The sequence below is a fragment of the Hemitrygon akajei genome, chromosome 9 (assembly GCF_048418815.1).
Source record: "Hemitrygon akajei chromosome 9, sHemAka1.3, whole genome shotgun sequence".
In the NCBI taxonomy this organism is placed as follows: domain Eukaryota; kingdom Metazoa; phylum Chordata; class Chondrichthyes; order Myliobatiformes; family Dasyatidae; genus Hemitrygon; species Hemitrygon akajei.
The window spans coordinates 158,636,149-158,661,468 of NC_133132.1; the positions used below are offsets into that span (position 1 = coordinate 158,636,149).

General features: G+C 44.6%; 1 protein-coding gene across 1 annotated transcript in view; it reads right to left on the bottom strand.

The window, feature by feature from the left end:
* LOC140733696 (synaptotagmin-like protein 2) overlaps window positions 1-25,320 on the bottom strand; it is a 238,669-nt gene that overhangs the window by 38,132 nt on the left and 175,217 nt on the right. The window contains exons 7-8 of the mRNA XM_073057383.1: window positions 6,349-6,443; window positions 5,706-5,825 (exon numbers count right to left, since the gene is read on the bottom strand). Coding sequence (XP_072913484.1) covers window positions 5,706-5,825; window positions 6,349-6,443 — 215 coding nt within the window. The remainder of the gene's footprint in view (window positions 1-5,705; window positions 5,826-6,348; window positions 6,444-25,320) is intronic.

Sequence of the window (25,320 nt, forward strand, 5' to 3'; positions counted from 1 at the left end):
GAAATGTTCCCACAATCATCAACTTTCTTTCAAGGAATCATGTTTTCAAAATTTGTTACTTATGCATTTATATCTTTGTTTCTTCATTTTGCACATGTACAGTTTGTTGTTTTCACAGAAACATAGAAAAACTACAGCACAATACAGACATTTTGGCCCACAATGCTGTGCTGAATATGTACTTACCTTAGAAATTACCTAGGTTTACACATAACCCTCTATTTTACTGAGCTCCATATACCTATCCAGGAGTCTCTTAAAAGACCCTATTGTATCTGCCTCCATCACCATCACTGGCAGCCCGTTCCACACACTCACCATTCTGTGGAAACTGGCATAGCGTATATGGAAGGAAGGGAAACAAGCAGTAGTGTCATGGAACATATAGAGATTAAAGTTGAGGAGGTGCTTGCTGCCTTACAGTGATTAAAGGTAGATAAATCCTCCTGGCCTGACATGGTATTTCCTTGGACCTTGAGAGAGACTAGTGTAGAAATTGCCGGGGCCCTGGCAGAAATATTTAAAATGCCCTTAGCCATAGGTGCAGTGCCAAAGGATTGGAGGGTAGCTCATGTTCCATTGTTTAAAAAAGGCTCCAAAAGTAAACCAGGTTAATACAGGCCGGTGAGCCTGACATCAGTAGTAGGTAAATTATTAGAAGGTGTTCTGAGAGATCAGATATACAAGAATCTGGACAGCCAAGGGCTGATTAAGTATAGTTGGCATGGCTTTGTGCGTGGTAGATCCTGTTTAATGAATCTTGTAGAGTTTTTCGAGGAGGTTACCAAGAAAGTAGATGAAGGAAAGGCTGTGGATGTTGTCTACATGGACTTTAGTAAGGCCTTTGACAAGGTCCCACATGGGAGGTTAGTTCAGAAGGTTCAGACACTAGATATCCATGGAGAGGTTGTAAACTGGATTCAAAATTGGATGTGTAGGAGAAGACAGAGAGTGGTAGTGGATGATTGCTTCTCAGACTGGAGGCCTGTGACTAGTGGTGTGCCTCAGGGATCTATGCTGGGACCATTGCTGTTTGTTGTCTATATCAATGATCTAGATGATACTGTGGTAAATTGGATCAGCAAGTTTGCTAATGACACTAAGATTGGAGGTGTTGTGAACAGCAAGGAAGGCTTTCAAAGCTTGCAGAGGGATCTGGACCAACTGGAAAAATGGGCCAGAAAATGGCAGATGGAATTTAATGCAGAAAAGTGTGAGGTGTTGCATTTTGGAAGGACCAATCAAGGTAGGACATGCACAGTAAATGGTAGGCACTGAGGAGTGCAGAGGAACAAAGGGATCTGGGAGTTAATTTACATAATTCCCTGAAAGTGGCATCACAGGTAGACAGGGTTGTAAAGAAGGCTTTTGGCATCCTGGCATTCATAAATCAAAGTATTGAGTATAGGAGTTGGAATGTTATAGTGAGGTTGTATAAGACATTAGTGAGGCCAAATTTGGAGGAATGTGTGCAGTTCTGGTCACCTAACTATAGGAAGGATATCAGTAAGATTGAAAGAGTGCAGAGAAGATTTACTAGGATGTTGCTGGGTCTTCAGGAGTTGAGTTACAGGGAAAGATTGAACAGATTAGGACTTTATTTCTTGGAATGTAGAAGAATCAGGGGGGATTTGATAGAGGTTTACAAAATTATGAGGGGTATAGACAGAGTAAATGTGAGTAGGCTCTTTCCACTTAGATTAGGAGAGATAAATACGAGAGGACATAGCTTTAGGGTGAAAGGGCAAAGGTTTAGGGGGAACTTCTTCACTCAGAGAGTAGTGGGAGTGTGGAACGAGCTGCCATCTAATGTGGTAAATGTGTGTTTTAAGGATAAATTGGATAGATACATGGATGGGAGAGGTCTGGAGAGTTATGGACTGGGTGCAAGTCAATGGGACTAACTGAATAAAGTTTTGGCACAGACTAGAAGGGCTGAATGGCCTGTTTTCTGTGCTGTAGTGTTCTATGGTGTTTTATGGTCCTATGTGACATTGTCTCTGTACCTACTTCCAAGCACCTAAAAACTGTGTCCTCTTGTAGCAACCATTTCAGCCTTGGGAAAAAGCCTCTGACTATCCACATGATCAATGCCTCTCATCATCTTCTACACCTCTATCAGGTCACCTCTCATCCTCCATCGCTCCAAGGAGAAAAGACCAAGTTCACTCAACCTATTCTTGTAAGGCATTCTCCCCAATCCAGGCAACATCTTTGTAAATCTTCTCTGCACCCTTTCTATGGTTTCTATGTCCTTCCTGCAGTGAAGTGACCAGAACTGAGCACAATACTCCAAGTGGGTCTGACCAGGGTCCTATATAGCTGCAACATTACCTCTTGGCTCTTGAACTCAATCCCACAGTTGATGAAGGCTAATGCACCGTATGCCTTCTTAACTACAGAGTCAACCTGTGCAGCAGCTTTGAGCATTCTATGGACTCAGACCCCAAGATCCCTCTGATCCTCCACACTGCCAAGAGTCTTATTATTAATACTATATTCTGCCATCATATTTGACCTAACAAAATGAACCACCTCACACTTAACTGGGTTGAGCTCCATCTGCCACTTCTCAGCCCAGTTTTACATCCCATCAATGTCCCACGTTAACCTCTGACAACCCTCCACACTATCCACAACACCTCCAAACTTTGTGTCATCAGCAAATTTACATACCCATCCATCCACTTCCTCATCCAGGTCATTTCTAAAAATTACAAAGAGAAGGGGTCCCAGAACAGATCCCTGAGACACACCACTGGTCACCGACCTCCATGCAGAATATGACCCATCTACAGCCACTCTTTGCCTTCTGTGGGAAAGCCAGGTCTGTATCCACAAAGCAAGGTCCCCTTGGATCCCATGCCTCCTTACTTTCTCAATAAGCCTTGTATGGGACACCTTATCAAATGCTTTGCTAAAATCCATATACTCTACATCTACGGCTCTATCCTCATCAATGTGTTTAGTCACATCCTCAAAAAATTCAATCGGGCTCGTAAGGCATGACCTGCCTTTGACAAAGCCATGCTGACTATCCCTAATCATATGATACCTCTCCAAATGTTCATGAATCCTGCCTCTCAGGATCTTTTCCTTCAACTTACCAACCACTGAATTAAGACTCACTGGTCTATAATTTCCTGGACTAACTCTGCTCCCTTTCTTGAATAAGGGAACAACATCCGCAACCCCCCAATCTTCCAGAACCTCTCCCATCCCCATTGATAATGCAAGGATCATCGCCAGAGGCTCAGCAATCTCCTTCCTCCCCTCCCACAGTAGCCTGGGGTACATCTCATCCGGTCCCAGAGACTTCTTCAATTTGAAGCTTTCCAAAAGCTCCAGCACATCCTCTTTCTTAATGTCTATATGCTCAAGCTTTTCAATCCGCTGTAAGTCATCCCTACAATCACCAAGATCATCTTCTGTAGTGAATACTGAAGCAAAGTATTCATTACGTACTTCAGCTATCTCTTCCGGTTCCATGCAACTTTTCCACTGTCACACTTGATTGGTCCTATTCTCTCACATCTTATCCTTTTGGTCTTCACATACTTGTAGAATATCTTAGGTTTTTCTTTAATACTGCTCGCCAATGTCTTCTCGTGGCCACTTCTGGCTCTCCTAATTTCATTCTTAAGCTCCTTCCTGCAAGCCTTATAATCTTTGAGATATCTGTCATTACCTAGTTTTTTGAAACTTTCATAAGCTTTTCTTTTCTTCTTGACTAGATTTTCAACAGCCTTTGTACACCATGGTTTCTGTACCCTACCATCCTTTCCCCGTCTCATTGGAACATACCTATGCAGAACTTCACGCAAATATCCCCTGAATATTTGCCACATTTCTGCCGTACATTTCCCTGAGAATATCTGTTCCCAATTTATGCTTCCTAGTTCCTGCTTGATAGCTTCATATCTCCCATTACTCCAATTAAATGTTTTCCTCACTTGTCTGTTCCTATCCCTCTCCAATGCTATGGTAAAGGAGATAGAATTGTGATCACTATCTCCAAAATGCTCTCCTACTGAGAGACCTGACACCTGACAAGATTAACTTGCCAATACTAGATCAAGTACAGCCTTTCCTCTAATAGGCTTATCTACATATTGTGTCAGGAAACCTTCCTGAACACACCTAACAAACTCCACTCCATCTAAATCCCTTGCTCTAGGGAGATGCCAATCAATATTGAGGAAATTAAAATTTCCCACCATGACAACCCTGTTATTATTACACCTTTCCAGAACCTGTCTCCCTATCTGCTCCTCAATGTCCCTGTTACTATTGGATGGTCTATAAGAAACACCCAGTAGAGTTATTGACCCCTTCCTATTCCACCCACAGAGACTCAGTAGACAATCCCTCCATGACTTCCTCCCTTTCTGCAGCCGTGACACTATCTCTGATCAACAGTGCCACACCCACCTCTTTTGCCTCCCTCCCTGTCCTTTCTGAAACACCTAAAGCCTGGCACTCAAAATAACCATTCCTGCCCCTGAGCCATCCAAGTCTCCGTAATGACCACAACATCGTATCTCCAAGTACTGAACCACACTCTGAGCTCATCTGCTTTGTTCATGATGCTTCTTGCATTAAATTAGACACATCTCAAACCATCAGTCTGAGCGTATCCCTTCTCTATCACCTGCCTATCCTCCCTCTCACATTGTCTCCAAGCTTTCTCTATATGTGAGCCAACCGCCCCTTCCTCCATCTCTTCAGTTCAGTTCCCACCCCTCAGCAATTCTAGTTTAAACTCTCCCCAATAGCCTTAGTAAATCTCCCTGTCAGAATATTGGTCCCCCTGGGATTCAGGTGCCATCTGTCCTTTTTGTACAGGCCACGCCTACCCCAAAAGAGGTCCAACAATCCAGAAATCTGAATCCCTGCCCCCTGCTCCAATCCCTCAGCCACACATTTATCCTCCACCTCATTCTATTCCTATACTCACTGTCACGTGGCACAGGCGGTAATCCCAAGATTGCTACCTTTGAGGTCCTGCTTCTCAACTTCTTTCCTAACTCCCTGTAGTCTGTTTACAGGACCTCCTCCTTTTTCCTACCCATGTTGTTGGTACCAATATGTACCACGACCTCTGGCTGTTCACCTTCCCACTTCAGGGTATCATGGACGTGATCAGAAACATCTTGGACCCTGGCACCTGGGAGGCAAACTACCATCCGTGTTTCTTTCCTTCATCCACAGAATCGTCTGTCTGACCCCCTAACTATAGAGTCCCCTATTACTGCTGCCTTCTTCCTTTCACTACCCTTCTGAGCCACAGGGCCAGACTCTGTACCAGAGGCACGGCCACTGTTGCTTCCCCCAAGTAGGCCATTCCCCCCACCAGTACTTAAACAGGAGTACTTATTGTCAAGGCATTCTGGTTGAATACCCTAGCTGGATGGTCTTTCACTGGTTCTGCTATAGTTACTATTCCATAGACTTGTTGAGTATGCCCACAAGAAAATAAATCTCAGGGTTGTATATGGTGACATATATACAGTTTGATAGTAAATTTACGTTTAACTTTGAACTTTAAGAAACGTCGACTGTTTATTAATTTCCAGAGAAGCTGCCTGACCTGCTGAGCTCCTTCAACAACTTGTGTGTGTTGCATCTGCAGAATTTCTTGTGTTTGTTTAAATTTATACTCACAATGCTGCATAATCACCCTGATGAACTGGGATCCAACTCACCTTGGAAGAATTCAGATTTGAGCCAATTTGCACATCTGTCTGCTTCAGGATGTCTGATCCAAAGCTGGACTCAGATGTTAAGTCCTCAAAGTAATCGTACTCTTCACTTTGTGGATCATTCTGGCAAGTACAAATGTGCAAGCTTAATGTATTTCCCGTAAACAAAGTGAGAGGATTTGTTCACACAATACTAACCTCTCCTCTTCCAGTGAAGGCAAGGGATATGAACAACACAGAGAATTTAAAAAAGAGAACAACCTTTTTTGAGAAAAATCTCTAGTTGATTCACATTAACTGAGCAATTTGATTGTTGAACTCAAATCTTTATTGAGCAGTTCTATATTCCCAGAGTTAATATGTATTTAGTATTTTATAATGCTATAATTGCTTTCTATTTTACAAGGCAATATAGAAGAACATAAGTCTATAAGATATAGGAAAATAATTAGGCCACTTCACCATGGCTGGTCCATTTTCCCTCTCAGCCCCAATTTCTTGCCTTCTCTCCATATCCCTTCATGCCCTGACTAATCAAGTATCTATCAACTTCTGCCTTAAATATACCCCATGATGTGGCCTCCACAGCCACCTGTGACAACAAATATGGTTCATAATCTTATAAATTGTCACCCCAAAAACTTACCGATGTCAAGATGGGAACTGTGGACCCAGTGGGATTTGGTAGTGGGGTGGGTTTGTTGATTTTGACACTCAAGTCTGATGGATCATCTTCAGGCACTGAAATTAAGAGCAGAATTTTCAATATTCAACCATATACTAACATTTCCTTTCATGAATATTAAAACAGAAAATGTTGATAATGGAAAGCTTCCATTGTATGTCCAATTCAGCCTCATATAATATTTCACACTAAGATCCCTCAGTTGTCTAATTATATCCAAGAACTTCTTATGAGGAGAGTTGGAGCACTCTAGGGCTTTTCTCTTTTGAGCAAAGGAGAATGAGAGGTGACTTCATTGAGGTGTATAAGATGCTAAGAGACATAGTGGATCCCAGGATGGAAATGGCTCATACCATGGAGCATAATTTTAACATGACTGGAGGAAAATATAGGGGTGATGTTAGAGAGAGAACAGTCTCAAACAGAGAGTGGTGAGTGCTTGGAACGCACAGCCTGGTTTGGTGGCAGAGGCATTAGAAGTTACATTAGGGGCATTTAAGATACTCTTAGATAGGCACATGGATCATAGAAAAATTGAGTGCTATGTAGGATGGAAGAGTGAGATTTATACCCTTGTTCCCTTGTTGTTCTGGTTTCTCATTCTTCACATAAGGCTGCATAGATAAACCACAATATATAAATTTTCAGTCTAAGCACACATTAAAGTAAGGGCAAGGATATTAACGTTCTTGATTAACAATCACCTTCCCCTCAACTGAAAGCATTAATGATCCATGTGTTCTGTCAAAGCCTGAGGATACGTAATCAGACAGATCAATCCTTGCCCTCGTGCAACTACAGTCGACACAAAATTTAACTTCATATAATATATGTGGTTCATCATAAATCTTAAAATATGTTTATTATTTAGTGTTGCGTTTGTTATGTTACGATTGCACTGCTCCTGGGAAATGCTGTCTCATTCTGCCCTGATGTACGGTTAGAATGACAATAAAATTTTTGAATCTTGAATATAAAAGGTGGCTCTGGAAGTTCTGTATCCCTGTGATAATAGTGGCTGTGTGGCATGGTAGCACTATTTTCTAAGTAGATATTAAGCCAAGAAAGGAAAGCTTGAGCTCATGTCCTGCCAATCAAACAGGAGCACCATTCTTTGCTATACAGCACTTGCATATGTAGCTATTGTTAACGGTGACAGGCAGGTTCTTCCATAGCTCCCCAGGACCATCCTGTACTTTTTAAAAATTGCATTAGTGATTTAACTCACTTGTAAAGACAAAACATGGAAAGGAATAAAGAAGTTCTACTTTATTAATGCGCAAAAAACTAATACTGTTTCTGAATGGTTTGCTATTTGCATATCCATTTCAGAAAAGTTTAACCTGATTGATGCCTTTCCCTTATTTTTATTAGATTCGAAATGAATACAACCAAGGCCGATGAGATTACCAAATAGAAGTATTTCACTGAAACTTGTTGGAAATTCTAAGAGCAAGTTCCTCTCCCAATTCCCAGTCAACCTTATTTGGAAATATATCAATCCACGGGGTTCTGGAAACATTTTCCCAACAATAATATGGGAGTGTCTTCATCAGTAGGACTGCGGTAGCTCACGAAAGTCGCTCATCATTATCAGCTGAAGGTCAGTAACTGATGGCCTTGCCAGTGATCACCCGATCCCAAAATAATTAATTTAAAAAATGCAAAGTCAATCATCCTGTCTAATTTATCACATTGTCCTGCAAAGGGAAGTATGAGAATCAGGTTTATTATCACTGACAAATGTTGGGAAAAATATTGTTTTGCAGCAGCAGTAAAGTGCAATATATTAAAAAATAATAAATTACAACAAATATATGAATATATATTTATATATATTTATACACACACACACATGACCATGATTATTCTTGGCAAATTTTTCTACTGAAGTGGTTTGCCATTGACAGAGTTTTTTGCGCCTAGCTCCTTTATTTTATCTGGCAGTCATTTTCAGTACAGTTTTTTGGAGTACTGTGGGGAAAATTAGACCAAGTTGACCTACTTGCAATGGTCGCTGGGCACCGTTGGGTTACTTATTATTTCCATGATATACTGTATTGTGCAAGTTGAGGCTCTAGAATGATCAACCCCATTGGGAGAAGATGTGCTGGCCCCGTGAGCCTTCTCTGTCTTTCATCAAAATTCTGGCTGATCTTCATCAACATATTCCTGCCTTCTCCCATATTCCTTGATCCCCTTCATATCCAGAAAACAACCAACCTGTTTGAAAGTACTTGATGACTAGGACTCTACAGCTCTCCAAGTTAGAAAATTCTAGAACTTCGCTATGATGAAAAGTACTCTTGATTTTTTACTCAATAGCTTACTCCTTATTCAGAGAAATTGACCACTAGTTGCAGACACCTCATCCAACTGAAAATATCCCTTGTGAGTCCACTCAATTGAGCGCTGTAAGTTTACTGTAAGTTTTAATGAATTCACCTTTCAAACTCTATCAACCACAAGCCAGATCTATTGGCATTGGTTGTATTATGGTCGCACATGAAAGAGTGATGCCATTTTTTTTTTGTTTCGTGCACCATCCAGACAGATAGTGCTATGCCTAATTACATGGAGAAGTCAAAGGAAACCAGGATCCAAGTCAAATGAGAGCAGACTGAAAAATAATCAAAATCAGAATGCAAAAATCTGTTCAATCTCTCCTCATATGACAATCCGAGGACAGAGCCTAGTAAAGTTAGTCAGCACTCCTTCTATGAGCAGGGATTTTTATGCCATGAACTCTTACCATTAACCAAGAGGTCTGTGGACCCCAGGCTGAGAACCCCTGCTCTATGAGATTTCATGGTATAGACTATGATTCCTAAAATATGTCATTTTAGGTAGAGACAGAAACTATATTCAACAACATCGACGATGTATCCCACCATTCTTATACAGTATAATTGCTGTGAGAGATCTTTATTCCGGTACTCAAGTTCTCCGGTAACACAAGCCAAATTATCTTTTTCCTTCTTAATTGCTTGCAACAGCTGCATGTTAACTTTCATTGGCATCTAAGTCCCTTTGAAAACAATTTTTGAAATACCCTGCTTCTCTGAGCAAAACACACAAAATGCTGGGGCAACTCAGCAAGCCAGGCAGCATCTATGGAGGGCAATAAACATGATGTTTTGGGCCGAGACCCTTCATCAGGACTGGAAAGGAAGCCAGAATATGAAGGCAGGGGAGTAGGAAGGAGTACAAGCTGACAGGTGATGGGTGAGATCAGCTGAGGGGTGAGGTGGGTGGGTAGGAGAAGAGATAAAAATCAGCTTTATTTGTCACATGTATGTCAAAACATGTAGCGAAGTGTGACATTTGTGCTGGATAGCCTACAAGCGTCCAAAGTTCAAAGCTCAAAGTAAATGTATTATCAAAGTACATATAGGTGGCATCCGTTAGTCTCGCGAGACCACGCCTGGAAAGTCTGCTGGAGTCTCCTCTCCAGGGCGTAGGCCTGGGCAAGGTTGTATGGAAGACCGGCAGTTGCCCATGCTGCCAGTCTCCCCTCTCCACGCCACTAATGTTGTCCAAGGGAAGGGCAAGGGCCGATACAGCTTGGCACCGGTGACGTCACAGGAGTTGCCAGAACGAGGTTGAAGACAACGTCAGACTGCCTTAGGGACTCCAGCTCCGGATTTGTCCTCAGGGTTTCACTCCTGAAGGCTTTCCCATGAGCGTCCCCACTACCACCCCTCGGCTTGACAACCTTGACAACCCAAGTACATATATGTCATCATAAACAACACTGAGATTTGTTTTCTTGCAGGCATACATAGCAAATCCAAGAAACTGTGCAAATATGAAAGAGAAAAAATAATAATAAATAAATAATCAATAAATGTTGAGAACATGAGATAATGAGTCCTTGAAAGTGAGTCCATAGGTTGCAGGAACAGTTCTGTGATGGGCTAAGATGTCCCCACTGGATCAAGATCCAGATGGTTGAGGGTAGTAACTGTTCCTGAACCTGGGGTTTTGGGTCCTGAGGCTCCTGGAACTTCTTCCTGATGGCAGCAGCAAGAAGAAAACCTGACCTGGGTGGTGGGGTCCCTGATGATGAATGATGCTGTCCTGCGATAATGCACCATATAGATGTGTTCATTGGTGGGGAGGGCTTTACCTGTGATGGACTGAGTTGAATCCACTCCTTTTTGTCCATTCAAGGACATTGGTGTTTCTATACCAGGCCATGTTGCAACCAGTCAGTATACTCTCCACCATACACCTATAGAAGTTTGTCAACGTTTTAGGTATTATGCCAAATCTTTGCCAACTTCTAATGAAGTAGAGGCACTGCCGTGCCCAGGACAGATCCTCTGAAATTGCAAGTGTCACCACATTTGCTATGCCAACATAGCATGCCCACAACTTACTAACCTTAACCCATACGTTTTTGGAATGTGGGAGGAAACCAGAGCACTTGGAGGAAACCCACGCAGTCTGAGGGAGTACAAACAAACTTGCTAGAGACGAACCCCAATCTTATAGCTGGTGTTCTAATAGCATTATGCTACCATCACGACCTATCACCTGCCAGCTTATTCTCGTCACATCCTTCATCTACTTATTCTGGATTCTACCTCCTTCCTTTCCAGTCGTGATGAAGTGTATCAACCCGAAACATCAACTATTTATTCCCTCCATAGTGCCCCCTGACCAGCATTTCCTCCAGCATTTTTTGCGTTGTCCTAGATTTCAAACATCTCTCATGTGTATGCCCTGCTTTTCTGTTTTGTTTGCCAAAGAGAGGACTTCACATTTTTGCACATTATTCTTCATTTGCCCTGTCTGGCCCACTCAGTTAGCCTGTCTGTATCTTTAAGGCCTCTTTACACCCTCCTTCTAACTGACAATCCCATTTGGTTTTGTACTTTTAACAAACTTCAAAATATAACATTCATTCTCAGGTGGAACATTGATATTGATTGTGAATAGCTGGACTGCAATCACTAATGTATGTGATACATCTCACGTCGCACAATGTTATCTCCATTGTTTGTTCTCTGTTTCTTATTCTGTCTGCTACTTTCAGTCCCATCATACCAACCTTGCTCTAAGTGGCTGAGCCCTGTATAAATTTAGGCACATGGATGAAGGAGAAATGTAGGACTATGTGGGGTGGAAAGATTACATTGATCTTGGAATACAGGTGTCCCCCACTTTACCAATATTCGCTTTACGCCACTTCGCTTTTACAAAAGACTTACATTAGTAACCTGTTTTAGCATTACAAAGAGGATTTTCGCTTTTACAAAAATTTGTCCCATATAAATTAATGGTTCTTCGCTTTATGCCATTTTGGCTTAAGAAAGGTTTCATAGGAACGCTCTACCTTTGTAAAGTGGGGGGGAACACCTGCATATTAAAATGTCAGCACAATATCTTTGGTCGAAGTGCCAGTACTGTTTTCTCTGTGTTCTATGTACTTAAAGGCTCTGATCCGGTTTAAGACCATAAGACATAGGAGCAGAATTAAGCCATTTGGCCCATCAAGTCTGCTGCTCCATTTTGTCATGGCTGATCCATTTTTCCTCTCAGCCCCAATCTCCTGACTTCTCCCCGTATCCCTTCTTGCCCTGACCAATCAAGAATCTATCAAGCTCTGCCCTAAATATACATAAATACTTGGCCTCCACAGCTGCCTGAGGCAATGAATTCCATAGATTCACCACTCTCTGGCTATAGAAATTCCTCCTTATCTCTGTTCTAAAAGGATGCCCTTCGATTCTGAGGATGTGTCCAAAACCGGTAGAGCACAAGGCATATTTTTAGCCCCAAGACAGCTGAATAGTCATTCATTTGGTATTGATGTTTGCAGTAGTGTGCTCAAAATGGTTGTTGTGACATGTCTAGTGTGGTAATGTAGTGGGTAGTGCTTGTCACTCTCACTTTCAGCTTCTACTATTGGCTATCAGTCTCACAAACAGGAGAGTTGAACGTGTAAGTCTCTCCCTGCCTCTCCAACAGCAAGCCTCATGTAACGCTTGCTTGCTGGCGAAACATGGAAACCGCACTCCTTTCGGACTCAGGCCGAACTACAGAGGACGGGGAGGAAATCTGGCCTCTGCACACGTAGCATGCATGTTCATGCACCAGTTGCTCATAAACCAGATTTCCAGCTATGGGCAAGTAGCCCCACTGCCTTGTGGGCAGCCTCAGGAGAGAAGAAGGCTGCGGGACTAAACCCAGACAGCAAATCCTGAGTGGAGCCTCTAAGGCAGCTGGACATCACTGAGCATCCTTCTGGCAGCTCCTGCAGCCAAGCTGGTACCAAACATATTGGTTCATAAGCTTTTATTTGGATTACACTGGTGAGGCTGGCAGGGGGATCTTAACCACTGGGCATCTTAGGATCTCTATATCTTCCACCCAGGCTTGTGATAATGATCATCATCACCCATTGTCCTTCAAGACAGATAGATGCCAACCACCACCACCAGTGTGCTCAAGATCAAAATGCTATCTAGGGCACTAGTTATAGATACAAGAAAATTCTTAGGCCAACAGCAGCCATGTTTACTATGTCGCCATCTTTGTTATGTATACTGCACATGTTTTAAATCAAACTCAACTCTGGTGGCGTACTGGCATCAGCGCTGGACTTTGGGGCAGAAGGTCCCAAGTTCAAATCCAGCCAGCTCCCGTGCACGCTTTCCATCTGTGCTTCATGTAGTGTTGAGCTAGCAAAAAAGAAATTGCCTGCTACAGAAACATCAACAGCAAAAAAGCTGATGGCCTATGCTCTCTCATGAGTTGAAAGGCAATTTCTTCTTCTTCAGCCCTAGGATTTATCCTTCAAAGCACCACTGATAACTTTCATCCAATATTGAAGAAACTTCAGAATCAGAATCAAGTTTATTATCACCGGCATGTGTCATGAAATTTGTTAACTTAGCAGCAGCAGTTCAATGCAATACATAATATAGAAGAAGCAAAAAAAGGTAAATCCATTACAGTATACGTATATTGAATAGATTAAGAAATCATACAGCATAATATATCTTCAAAAAGTGAAGTAGTGTTCATGGGTTCAATGTCCATTTAGGAATTGGATGGCAGACGGGAAGAAGCTGTTCCTGAATCGCTGAGTGCGTGCCTTCAGGCTTCTGTACCTCCTACCTGATGATAACAGTGAGAAAAGGGCATGTCCTGGGTGCTGGAGGTCCTTAATAATGGACGCTGCCTTTTTGAGACACCGCTCCTTGAAGATGCCTTGGGTACTTCATAGGCTAGTACCCAAGATGGAGCTGACTAAATTTACAACCCTCTGCAGCTTCTTTTGGTCCTGTTGTAGCGGTGTGCTACACGCAGCGCTGCAATAACGACACGGAGTCACTGAGCTGCAGTTACAAAAGAGGTTTATTCAAACTTCGCGGCCTCGCTTTAAAGCCTTCCTGATCCCGCCCTCCCCGGGCAGGAATGCTGTAGGGGGCGCGTATTCACAGTCCCGTCCCACGCGCGGGCTTTTCCCCTCGCTGGTGAAGCAGGATTGGCGCCCTCTTTGGGACCGGCCTCAATGCCGGCGCGCGCCTCTTTGTGAGCCGGTTCGAGTGCGCTGGGAAATGGGTCGCCACATAACCCCCCCCCCCAGAACCGGTGATACACCCCCCAATGTCCACAGTCTGGGTCGGACTCTGTTTGGGAGGTCTGCCTCTGCGCTGTGGTGCCTGAATCTTGACCGGCTGCGCCAAGTCCAAATGGGCCGGCTTGAGTCGGTCCACCGTGAAAACCTCCTCTCTCCCCCCAACGTCCAGCATGAATGTGGACCCGTTGTTTCTGATCACCGTAATCGGCCCCTCTTAGGGCCGCTGTAGCAGTGCCCGATGTCCGCCCCGTCGTACAAACACAAACTTACAGTTTTGCAGGTCTTTGGGTACGCAGGTTGGGTTCTGCCCATGCTGTGAAGTGGGTATGGGGGCCAGGTTACCGAGCCTCTCGCATAGTCTGCCCAGGACTGCTGCGGGTTCTTCCTCTTGCCCCCTTGGGGCTGGTATGAACACCCCGGGGACGACCAGGGGTGCGCCATACACCAACTCGGCCGACGAGGTGTGCAGATCGTCTTTGGGCGCCGTGTGGATTCCGAGCAGGACCCAAGGAAGCTCGTCCACCCAGTTAGGCCCTTTGAGGCGGGCCATGAGAGCCGACTTCAGGTGATGGTGGAAACGCTCCACCAATCCGTTCGACTGTGGGTGGTAGACAGTTGTGTGGTGCAGCTGTGTCCCCAAAAGGCTGGCCATAGCTGACCACAGGCTGGAGGTGAACTGGGTGCCTCTGTCGGAGGTAATGTGGGCTGGTACACCAAAGCGAGATACCCAGGTGGCAATCAGTGCTCGGGCGCAAGATTCGGAGGTGGTGTCGGTGAGCGGGATCGCCTCTGGCCATCTGGTGAACCGGTCCACAATAGTGAGGAGGTGCCGTGCTCCACGCGACACTGGCAGGGGGCCCACGATATCCACATTAATGTGGTCGAAATGCCGGAGGGTGGGGTGGAACTGCTGCGGCAGAGCTTTGGTGTGCTGCTGCACCTTGGCTGTTTGGCAGTGCATGCATGTTCTGGCCCATTCACTGACCTGCTTGCGGAGTCTGTGCTAAATGAACCTGTTGGCTACCTTCTGGACGGTTGTCCTGATGGAGGGGTGCGCCAAGTTGTGAATGGAGTTGAAAACGCGCCGCCACCAGGCTGCCGGAACGACGGGGCGGGGTTGGCCGGTGGTGACGTCACAGAGTAGGGTCCTCTCACCTGGGCCTACAGGGAGGTCCTGGAGCTGCAAACCGGAGACTGCGGTTCTGTAACTAGGGATCTCCTTGTCTGCCTGCTGCGCCTCCGCCAGTGCTTCATAATCTACCCCCTGGGACAGGGCTTGGATGTTAGGGCAGGAGAGGGCGTCTGCCATGACATTGTCCTTTCCCGAGACATGCCGGACATCCGTCATGTATTCGGAGATGTAGGACAGATGTCGCTGCTGGCAGGACGACCAGGGGTCGGATGCTTTCGTGAACACAAAGGTAAGCGGTTTGTGGTCCATGAACGCGGTGAAGGGCCTACCTTCTAAGAAGTTCCTGAAATGCCGGATTGCCAGGTATAGCGCCAACAGTTCCCGGTCGAAATGACTGTATTTGAGCTCGGGTGGTCGTAGGTGTTTGCTGAAAAACGCCAGGGGTTGCCAGCGACCCTCGATGAGTTGTTCCAGCACTCCACCGACTGCCGTGTTGGATGCGTCCACTGTGAGGGCGGTAGGGACGTCCGTTCTGGGGTGCACTAGCATCGTGGCATTTGCCAAGGCTTCTTTGGTTTTAATGAAAGCGGCAGCAGACTCCTCGTCCCAGGTAATGTCCTTCCCCTTACCCGACATCAGGGCGAACAGGTCGATTCAGGTAGCTGAAGGGAGGAAGCAGTGGTAGAAATTCACCATACCCACGAATTCCTGAAGGCCTTTGATTGTGTTGGGTTGGGGGAAATGGCGGACCGCGTCTACCTTGGCGGGCAGAGGGGTTGCCCCGTCTTTAGTAATCCTGTGGCCCAGGAAGTCGATGGTGTCGAGCCCAAACTGGCATTTGGCCGGGTTGTTTGTCAGGCCATATTCACTCAGTCGGGCGTAGAGTTGACGGAGGTGGGACAGATGCTCCTGACGACTGCTGCTGGCTATGAGGATGTTGTCCAAATAGATGAAAGCGAAGTCCAGGTCACGTCCCACCGCATCCATTAACTGCTGAAACATCTGTGCGGCATTCCTTAGGCCGAACGGCATGCGGAGGAACTCAAAAAGGCCGAAAGGGGTGATGAGTGCCGTTTTGGGGACGTCATCTGGATGCATCGGGATTTGATGGTATCCCTGGACGAGGTCTACCTTGGAGAAGATCCGTGCGCTGTGCAGGTTTGCTGCAAAGTCCTGAATGTGCGGCACAGGGTAGCGGTCCGGTGTTGTAGCCTCATTCAGCCTGCGGTAGTCGCCGCATGGTCTCCAGCCCCCTGTTGCTTTGGGCACCATGTGCAGGGGGGAGGCCCATGGGTTGTCGAACCGCTGTATGATCCCCAATTCCTCCATCCTCTTGAACTCCTCCTTCGCCAGTCAGAGCTTGTCCGGGGGAAGCCTTCGAGCACGGGCGTGGAGGGGTGGTCTATGTGTCGGGATGTGGTGCTGTACGCCGTGTCTGGGCATGGCTGCCGTGAACTGCGGTGCCAGAACCGATGGGAAATCTGCTAGGACTCTGGTGAAGTCGTTGTCGGACAGTGTGATGGAGTCTAGGTGTGGGGCCAGCAACTGGGCTTCACCCAGGGAGATCGTTTGAAAGGTCTCGGCGCGGACCAGTCTCTTCCTGGGCAGGTCGACCAGTAGGCTGTGAGCGCACAAAAAATCCACTCCCAGGAGCAGTTGGGCTACGGCGGCCAGTGTGAAGTCCCACGTGAACCGGCTGGAGCTGAACTGTAGCCGCACCATACTGGTGCCGTGGGTCCTTACTGTGCTGCCGTTCGCGGCCCTCAGGGTGGGACCTGGTGCCCCGTTGAGGGTGTCGTAACTCGTCGGAGGTAAGACTCTGATCTCGGCTCCGGTGTCAACCAAAAAGCGGCGTCCCGACTGCTTGTCCCACACATACAGGAGGCTATCCTGATGGCCAGCCGCCGTAGCCATCAGCGGCGGCTGGCCCTGGCGTTTCCTGGGAACTTGCAGGATGGGCTACAGTGGCGGGCTTCTGCGCTCCACCGCTGGTAGTAGAAGCACCATTGTTCGTTGGTCTCCTCACCCCTGCCTCTGGGGTTAGCGGGCTCTGTGGCCGGGCCTGGTCTGGTCTGCTGCTGGGAGCGTGGCCTGGTGATCTGGGTGACGGACGCCCCACTCTCCTTCTTGGCTTTCCACAGCACGTCCGCCCGGGCCGCCACCTTCCGGGGGTCGCTGAAATCCGTGTCGGACAGCAGCAGGCGTATGTCCCCGGGCAGCTGCTCCAGGAATGCCTGCTCAAACATGAGGCAGGGCTTGTGTCCTCCGGCCAGGGACAGCATCTCGTTCATCAAAGCCGACAGTGGCCTGTCCCCCAAACCATCCAGGTGCAGTAAACGGGCAACTCGCTCGCGCCGTGTGAGTCCGAAAATCCTTATGAGCAGGGCTTTGAATTCTGTGTATTCGCTGTCCTCCGGGGGCGACTGTATGAACTCCTCAACCTGGGCGGCTGTCTCCTGGTCGAGGGAGCTCACCACGTAGTAGTAACGTGTGGCATCCGAGGTTATCTGCCGAATATGGAATTGGGCTTCTGCTTGCTGGAACCATATGTGAGGTCGCAGCATCCAGAAGCCTGGCAGTTTCAACGAAACCGCATGAACAGATGCGGCGTCGTTCATCTCTGGTCCAAATATCGTTTGTGCCGTCGGGGTCACCAATTGTAGCGGTGTGCTACACTCAGCGCTGAAATAACGACACGCAGTCGGTGAGCTGCAGTTGCAAAGAGGTTTATTCAAACTTCGCGGCCTCGCTTTAAAGCCTTCCTGTTCCCGCCCTCCCTGGGCGGGAATGCTGTAGGGGGCGCATATTCACAGTCCCGTCCCACGCGCGGGCTTTTCCCCTTGCTGGTGAAGCAGTCTTGGCGCCCTCTTTGGGACCGGCCTCAATGCCGGCGCGCGCCTCTTTGTGAGCCGGTTCGAGTGCGCTGGGAAGTGGGTCGCCACACTGTATTGATTAGTTGTATAAATGCCAGGCGAAGAAAAAGTGGAGCTTGTGTTCAGAAAACAAAGAGTTAATTAATCTACATTCAGCATTTTATTAATTCTGTGTGTCTGAAGATATTTAAAATCATTTGGTCAGATACACTTAACCAATGCCTATATTTAAGGCTGTGGTTGTTAGATTCTTGATTAGCCAGGGCATGAAGGGAGACGGGTTAAGGCAGGAGATTGGGACTGAGAAGGAAATGGATCAGCCATGATGAAATGGTGGAGCAGACTCAAAGGGCCATATGGCCTAGTTCTGCTCTTATATCTTATGGGCTTATGGTCTAATACATAAATGAATTATCAAGATGACTCCCTTTATTTGTTGTATCAGTATAATATATTAAAATAACTCATCTAGTATCAATTAAATTTGGAAAAGCAATAATCCCCAACGCGTACCAAAAAAAAAGAACAGCTGTCAGTTAGAATTTTTCAATATTTCTATAAGATTTTAATGGACAAATACAATTATCTGGAAATACAGTTACATTGGAAAGGTTGTAACACTTCAAATTTTATTGTGGATGTCATTTAAAAAATCAGCAGAACTTCAGAATTAAATAAACTGCAAGGCTTGCAATGATAGTGCTAGCACTATTAAACTAATCCCAGTTGTAGTCATGGTTGGTGAAACATGGAAGTTAAGCATTTGTCAGCGGATGGGAGGCTTGTGAAGTAAGAATTTTAATATTTCAAGTATTTTAAAAAGAGAACGTTTCAAAAGCTGCACCTCATGATTAAGGTATAGACGAAAGGGTCTGACTTGGCAAACTAATTGAAATGCCTTACTGATGCTCTAACAGGCTCTCTGGGCTTCCTCATCCATATCTGTGTTATGGCCTTGTGATTAAGTAATTATCTTGGTGGAACTGCTGTGTACTTCCAGTATTTGCATCTTTCCATTTACTTCTTGGAAAGGTTTATATACTCCTCTGCAGCTTTAAGCTCCAGTTTATCGATACATATGGTTGATTCTCAAAAATCTTTGCTGTTCAGGAGTTTTTTGGAATAGACATTAAATGCTGGTATTCTTAGCAGAGCCTGTATCTTGAGATATGTAAATACAAAAATCAGACCTCTGAACTCCAACCTTTGACTTTTGTTATCACTGATGGTTCCATTAGACCATAAGATATGGGATCTGGAGTATGCCATTCAGCCCATCGAGTACGCTTCAACATTCAATCATAACTGACTTATTATCCCTCTTAACCCCATTCTCCTCGTAAACCTTGACCCCTATTACTAATCAGAAACCTATCAAACTCTGCTTTAAATTTACTCAACGACTCAGCTTTCGCAGGTGCCTGTGGGCTCTAGATACAGGAATTCCTGCTCGTCCTTCTATTCTGAGGTTGTGCCTCAGTTCCTGGACTCCGCCACTATTGAAAACATTCTATCCATGTCCGATCTATTTAGACCTTTCAATATTCAGTAGGTTTCAATGGAATTCTTCCCTTCCCCTTCACTTTTTCTTCTCAACTCCAGTGAGCACAGGCCTAGAGCCATCAAACACTCTGGGCTTCCCAATATCTTTCAATAACATGCCTAGTCTGCTTGACTTGACTTCAGTCTGTGCTTCTTTGTTCTGCCTTGCCTGTTTAACTTAAAGTCTAAATCATTGTTATTTACAAGACATTAATCAAATGTCCTCAGTCTATGTTTATTAATTAAAAAGACCTAGCACTCTTTTCTATTATTCATTTAGGCATGCTGTCATTAATTACCAATCCCCAGTCCCTCTGAGAAGTTAGTTGTGGGCCTTTTTGAACTGCAGTAGTGTTTGGTATAATTAAGTGGCTTGGTAGATCACGGCAGAAGGCATTTAAAAATCAACACAATTACAATGGGACTGTAAGACAGGCTCAGTAAGGACAATATGTTTTTTTATTCCTTAAGAAGCTTTCATGAATTAGATTAGATTTTTCAACAGCTTTAAACTTAAAGGTCACTATTAACAGATGACAGCTCTTCAGTTGAACAAAATTCAAATTCTGAAACAAGTTGACAGGATTGAGCTAATTTTCTCTCAATTAGCATAACAATTACAATGCCACAACTCCTCAATAATCCTCCTGTAACAAGTTTTCCTGGTGATATGAAACCATAAGGAATATGCAGGAGCAGAGTTATGCTATTTGGCCCTGTTTGTTCACTCTGCCGTTCCATCTTGGCTGATTCATTTTCCCTCTCAACCCCATGGCTATGTTATAATATCCATGGTTGTGAAAGGATAACAATGGGTAAAAATTAGATGGAAAATGAGTAAAAATGGTTGATGTATGATGGACTTCATTCAGCAATGTCTGGTCAGTGTGCTGGCTTATCTGCCTGAACTGAATAATAATTGACATACGAGAAATTCTCTTGAAAAGCTGTTGTTTTAGAGCACTATGAGATTGAATCACAAACAAGAGACAATCTGTAGACGCTGGAAATCCAAGCAACACACACAAAATACTGGAGGAACCCAGCAGGCCAGACAGTATCTATGGAAGAGAATAAACAGTTAACGTTTTGGGCCAAGATGTTAACTGGTCACTCTTTTCTATGGATTCTGCCTGGCCTGCTGAGTTCTTCCAGCATTTTGAGTGTGTTGATGTGATTGGATGTTATGTCAAATAAATGACCTTAAGACCATAAGATATAGGAGCAGAATTAGGCCTTTTTGTCAATGGCTGATCCATGTCAAAATGGCTGATCCATTTCCCTCTCACCCCAATTTCATGCCTTCTCCCTGTATCTCTCCATGCCCCGACTAATTAAGAATCTATCAACCTCTGCCTTAAATATACACAGTGACTTGGCCCACACAGCTACCCGTGACAATGAATTCCATACATTTACCTCTCTGTGACTAAAGAAATTCTTCCTCATCATTCTAAAAGGATGTCCCTCTATTTTGAGGCAGTGTTCTCTTGTCTTAGACACCCCACAACAGGAAACGTCAAAGGTCTGGTTTCTGTGCTCTGCAAATCTATGACTCACTGACATAAGAGCAAGATTTATCTGTGCATACAAAGCAGGCAAATGAGCTGGGTTTAAATCGGAAGCGACTCATTCGGAAGGATAATTTCTGCTGTATATCAAAGGGTTCAACCTTACCTGAGGTGTTGCTGGTGGGCTTAAGGCAAAAAAAAACTTCCTCAGTAGGTTTGTTGCCCACCATAAATTGCCCCTCCATCCTTTCACTGCAGCCCCATTTCCACCAGTTATCTAATACGAGGGGGTTTAACTTTAAGATGATTGGATGAAATTATTCGGGGTGTCAGAGATAGGTTTATTACCCACAGAGTGGTGGGTACGTGGAATGCGCTACCTGGGATCGTGGTAAAGGTGTTAGGGGCATTTAAGAGACCCTTGCATAAGCATGTGGATGATAGAAAATGGAGGCCTACATGGTAGAGAAGGGTTAGATGATCTTAAAACTAGGTTATAAGGTGTTCGCAGCATCATGGGATGAAGAGTCTGTACTGTGGTGTAGTTTTCCATGTTCTATATATCAAATTTTTTGTTGTCCTGGGATCTCTCTGACTCTTTACCAAGCTTCATCTTGGCTCTGCCCTTTCCCTCCACACCAAGTGTGAAGATTCAGAATGCCACCTGATAGATTTCCTTTGCTTCCCCTGTTCCCTGCCATTACATGTGAGAGGTGGTCTTCTGTGGATAGTGCACTGAGATTCACAAGTTGTACAATGCATAGTGGCGTGTCGTCATTCCGTGAACAACTTCAGACCCACGTGAAGTACTCATTATGTTACAGTGCAGTAAGATAAAGATGTGAGTTAGGGTTGTTTTCTTGAGTTGCATGATGACTTCAGATGGTAGTAACAGATTACACGTTGGTAATGAGCTACGCTCTTGATTTACGTGGGTAAAATTTCTTTAGTCCACTCAGTGCATGCCCTCTTACTCTATAAACGTAGCTCAGTTAGATGAAACTTAGTTTGAAACCCAAATATACCAATCCTGGCTTCATCCCAGAATTTCAAAGGTGGATAGAGCCCTTTCCAACTTGAAATGGGGCAAATGGCATGCATCAGGGTCCTCCAGTATTAACTCTGTAATGTGGACACAGGATGAAGAACATCCGGAGTCCGTATTTCCACTTGAGGCGTGAAGGACAGCGACTTAGACAGGTGACGAAGGACATCCACAGTTGCTGAATCCCGGGATTGGATGTCTGTGCAAGTAGGAGCCCAGTGTCTGAGGCTGAAGTTCGGGACCCCATCATCAGTTAGTCCAGGGGTTGATACTGCGGATTGGAGCCTGAAGATTGATCAGGTATCTGGAGGTCTGCAGGCCTGCTCTGGAGTTGGAAGTGTCCATGAGGTGGATGGAAAGGAGAAAGGGAAGGAGGAAACGTGTTTGTTTTGCTGTGCTCTGTATTGATAAGACAATAAGACACAGGAGCGGAATCAGTCTACTCAGGTCGCCGAGTCTGCTCCTCTGTTCCACCACGGCTGATTTTTTTTATCCCTCTCAACCCCATTCTCCTGCTTTCTCCCCATAGCCTTTGACGCCCCAATTAATCAGGAACCTATCAAACTCCTCCTTAAATATACCTAATGACTTGACTTGCACAGCTGTCTGTGGCAATGAATTCTCCAGATTTACCACTCTCTGGTTAAACAAATTTTTCCTCATCTTTGTACTAAATGGACATCATCTCCTGAGGCTGTGCCCTCTGGTCCTAAATTCCCCAGCTTAGGAAACATTCTCCCCACATCCACTCTATCTAGCTCTTTAAATATTCAAAAGGTTTTGATGACAGTCCCCATCATTCTTCTAAATTCCAGCAGGAAAAGACCTAGAGCCATCATACGAAAAGCCCTTCATTCCCAGAACCTTTCTCGTGAACCTCGTCTGAACCCTCCCCAACATCACCAGATCCTTTCTCAAATAAGGGGCCCAGATCTGCTCACAGTGCTTCATATGAGGCCTCACCAGGGCCTTGTAAAACCTCAGCATACCTCCGTGCTTTTATATTATTATTCTCGCAAAATGAATGCTAACATTGCATTTGCCTTCCTCACCACTGACTCAACCTGCAAATTAACCTTTAGGAATCCTGCACAAGGAAACCCAAGTCCTTTTGCATCTTGGATTTTTGAATTTTCTCCATTTTTAGAAACAAATCCATGCCTTCATTCCTGCAACCAAAGTGCATGACTATATACTTCCTGACATAGTATTCCATTTGACATTTCTTTGTCCATTTGCCTAATCTGTCCAAGTTTTTCTCCAGTTTCCCTGCTTCCTTAACAGTACCTGCCCCCTCCACCTATCCTCATATTGTCCACAGACCTGGCCACCAAGACACCAATTCCATCATCCAAATGATTGCCATACAACCTAAAAAGAATCAGTCCCAACACCAACCACTTCAAAACACCACTAGCCACTGGCAGCTAATCAGAAAAGTCTCTCTTTGTTCCCACTCTTTGTCTTCTGCCAATGAGCCAACGCTCTTTCAATGCTAGTATCTTTCCTATAACACCCAAAATTCTCACATCTCACACAAGGTACATTGCATTTACTCTGGACCCATTCTCAACACACTAGCATTGTACTAACAGAAAAACAAAATTACTAGAAGCTTACTTAGCTTCTGCCTGTCCTTGCCTAAGCCTGTTCTCACCTAAACCTGTTGAGCCAAAGCCTGACTACTCTAACACTGCTCACTCGCACAACGACTGCTCCAACAATGGCCGTTCCACTTACACCTCCCTTCTTTTTATTGGCCCCTTCTGAGTGCCTGGCAGGTTGTCATGATTGCACCCTACCGAGATTTTGCAAAAGCACCAAAACTCTTGTGCCACATCACAATGACTGACTACTTGCCTGCCAAAAAGTTCCCAAAGCAACTGAGCTCTTTTTAAACCTCACGCTGCGTCATCAACGTAAGACCCGTTGCTCTGATTGTAGCCTGCTGACCTAACAGGTATTGTGAGCACCATACGTTGGTGCCAGAATGTGTGGCAACACTTGCCGGCTGCCCCCAGCACATCTTTGGGTGTGCTAGTTGTTTCCATGTACAAGTGATAAATAAATCTGATTCTGCACCTGAACTGTCAGGGCTTGTTGCTTCTCTCAACCTTGAGTGGATCAGTGTAGCTGTGGTAATAGATAGGCTGAAAGGTAAAGTTAAATTGACCACACCTGGAGACTGTGGCCACAGTTCATCCTTCAAGGAACTGGCATGACTTTCCAAGTGTGAGATTCCTCTGTGGTGGTTGGGAATACCAGATATTTGGTTTGATGGATGAAGAAGATGTGGAGTGAAGGTCAGGACTATTTTGGTGTTTCTTGGTCATGTTCTCAAAATATTTTGAAGTGCAGATGCTGAGGTAAAGTTTTTTTATTATTATTGTATAGCAGCAATGACCATAACTTTTTTATTTCTGTGCGAACTAACTTCAGTCAGGTCTGACTTAAGTACCCACAATTGTTCAGGAATAGCAGCACTCTTTTAATCTGAAATGACATTTATATTTGGAAGTAATTATGGAATAAAATGTATTACAGCTAAATGAGATAGCGATCATTGTAGGATAATGAAACTCTATCTATTCTAAAGTTGTCTGACATTATCACAAAAGCATACTTAAAAGATGGACATTTTAATTTAAAAATCTCTGTTCTGTATACTGAATCTTGGCTGTTTTTTTCAAAGTACTGTATGTTTAACCTTACCTTAAAAAAACAAAAGATAATGATTTTCTGATTTTGATATTTTTAATCATAATGAGTCACTACTTGGCCCTTAGCGGTACTTTCAGATGAATAGTAATCTGCAATCACCAGCACTCTCTTCGTCCTTACTTTCTTTAGCTGTAAGAAAGCTACTAATGGGAAGTTAAAATAGACTGTATGTCAGATCAGGTAGCAAATTCATCATGTTCTTCGAATGATTGGAGAATTTGCACAGTTGTAATATTTGCAGTCTCTATTAACTAGGGCAATTTTAAATTGAGTATTTCAATACTTGTAATACAAGATTTCATTTTTGGAATTGTAACACTGCATCTATTATTTGGAGAAAAGTCAGATGATTTCAATGTTATAATGGATGTTATTTCCTGATTTCTAAGGCAATGGCAAGGGAGGTAATGGGGTTTTTCTATTTGCAGGTCAAAACTATTTGAACAGCATACCTGGTCTTCCAGTGACAAGCAATCGAAGAGCCTGGCAAGTAGCTTTAGGATTGGTATATCTTA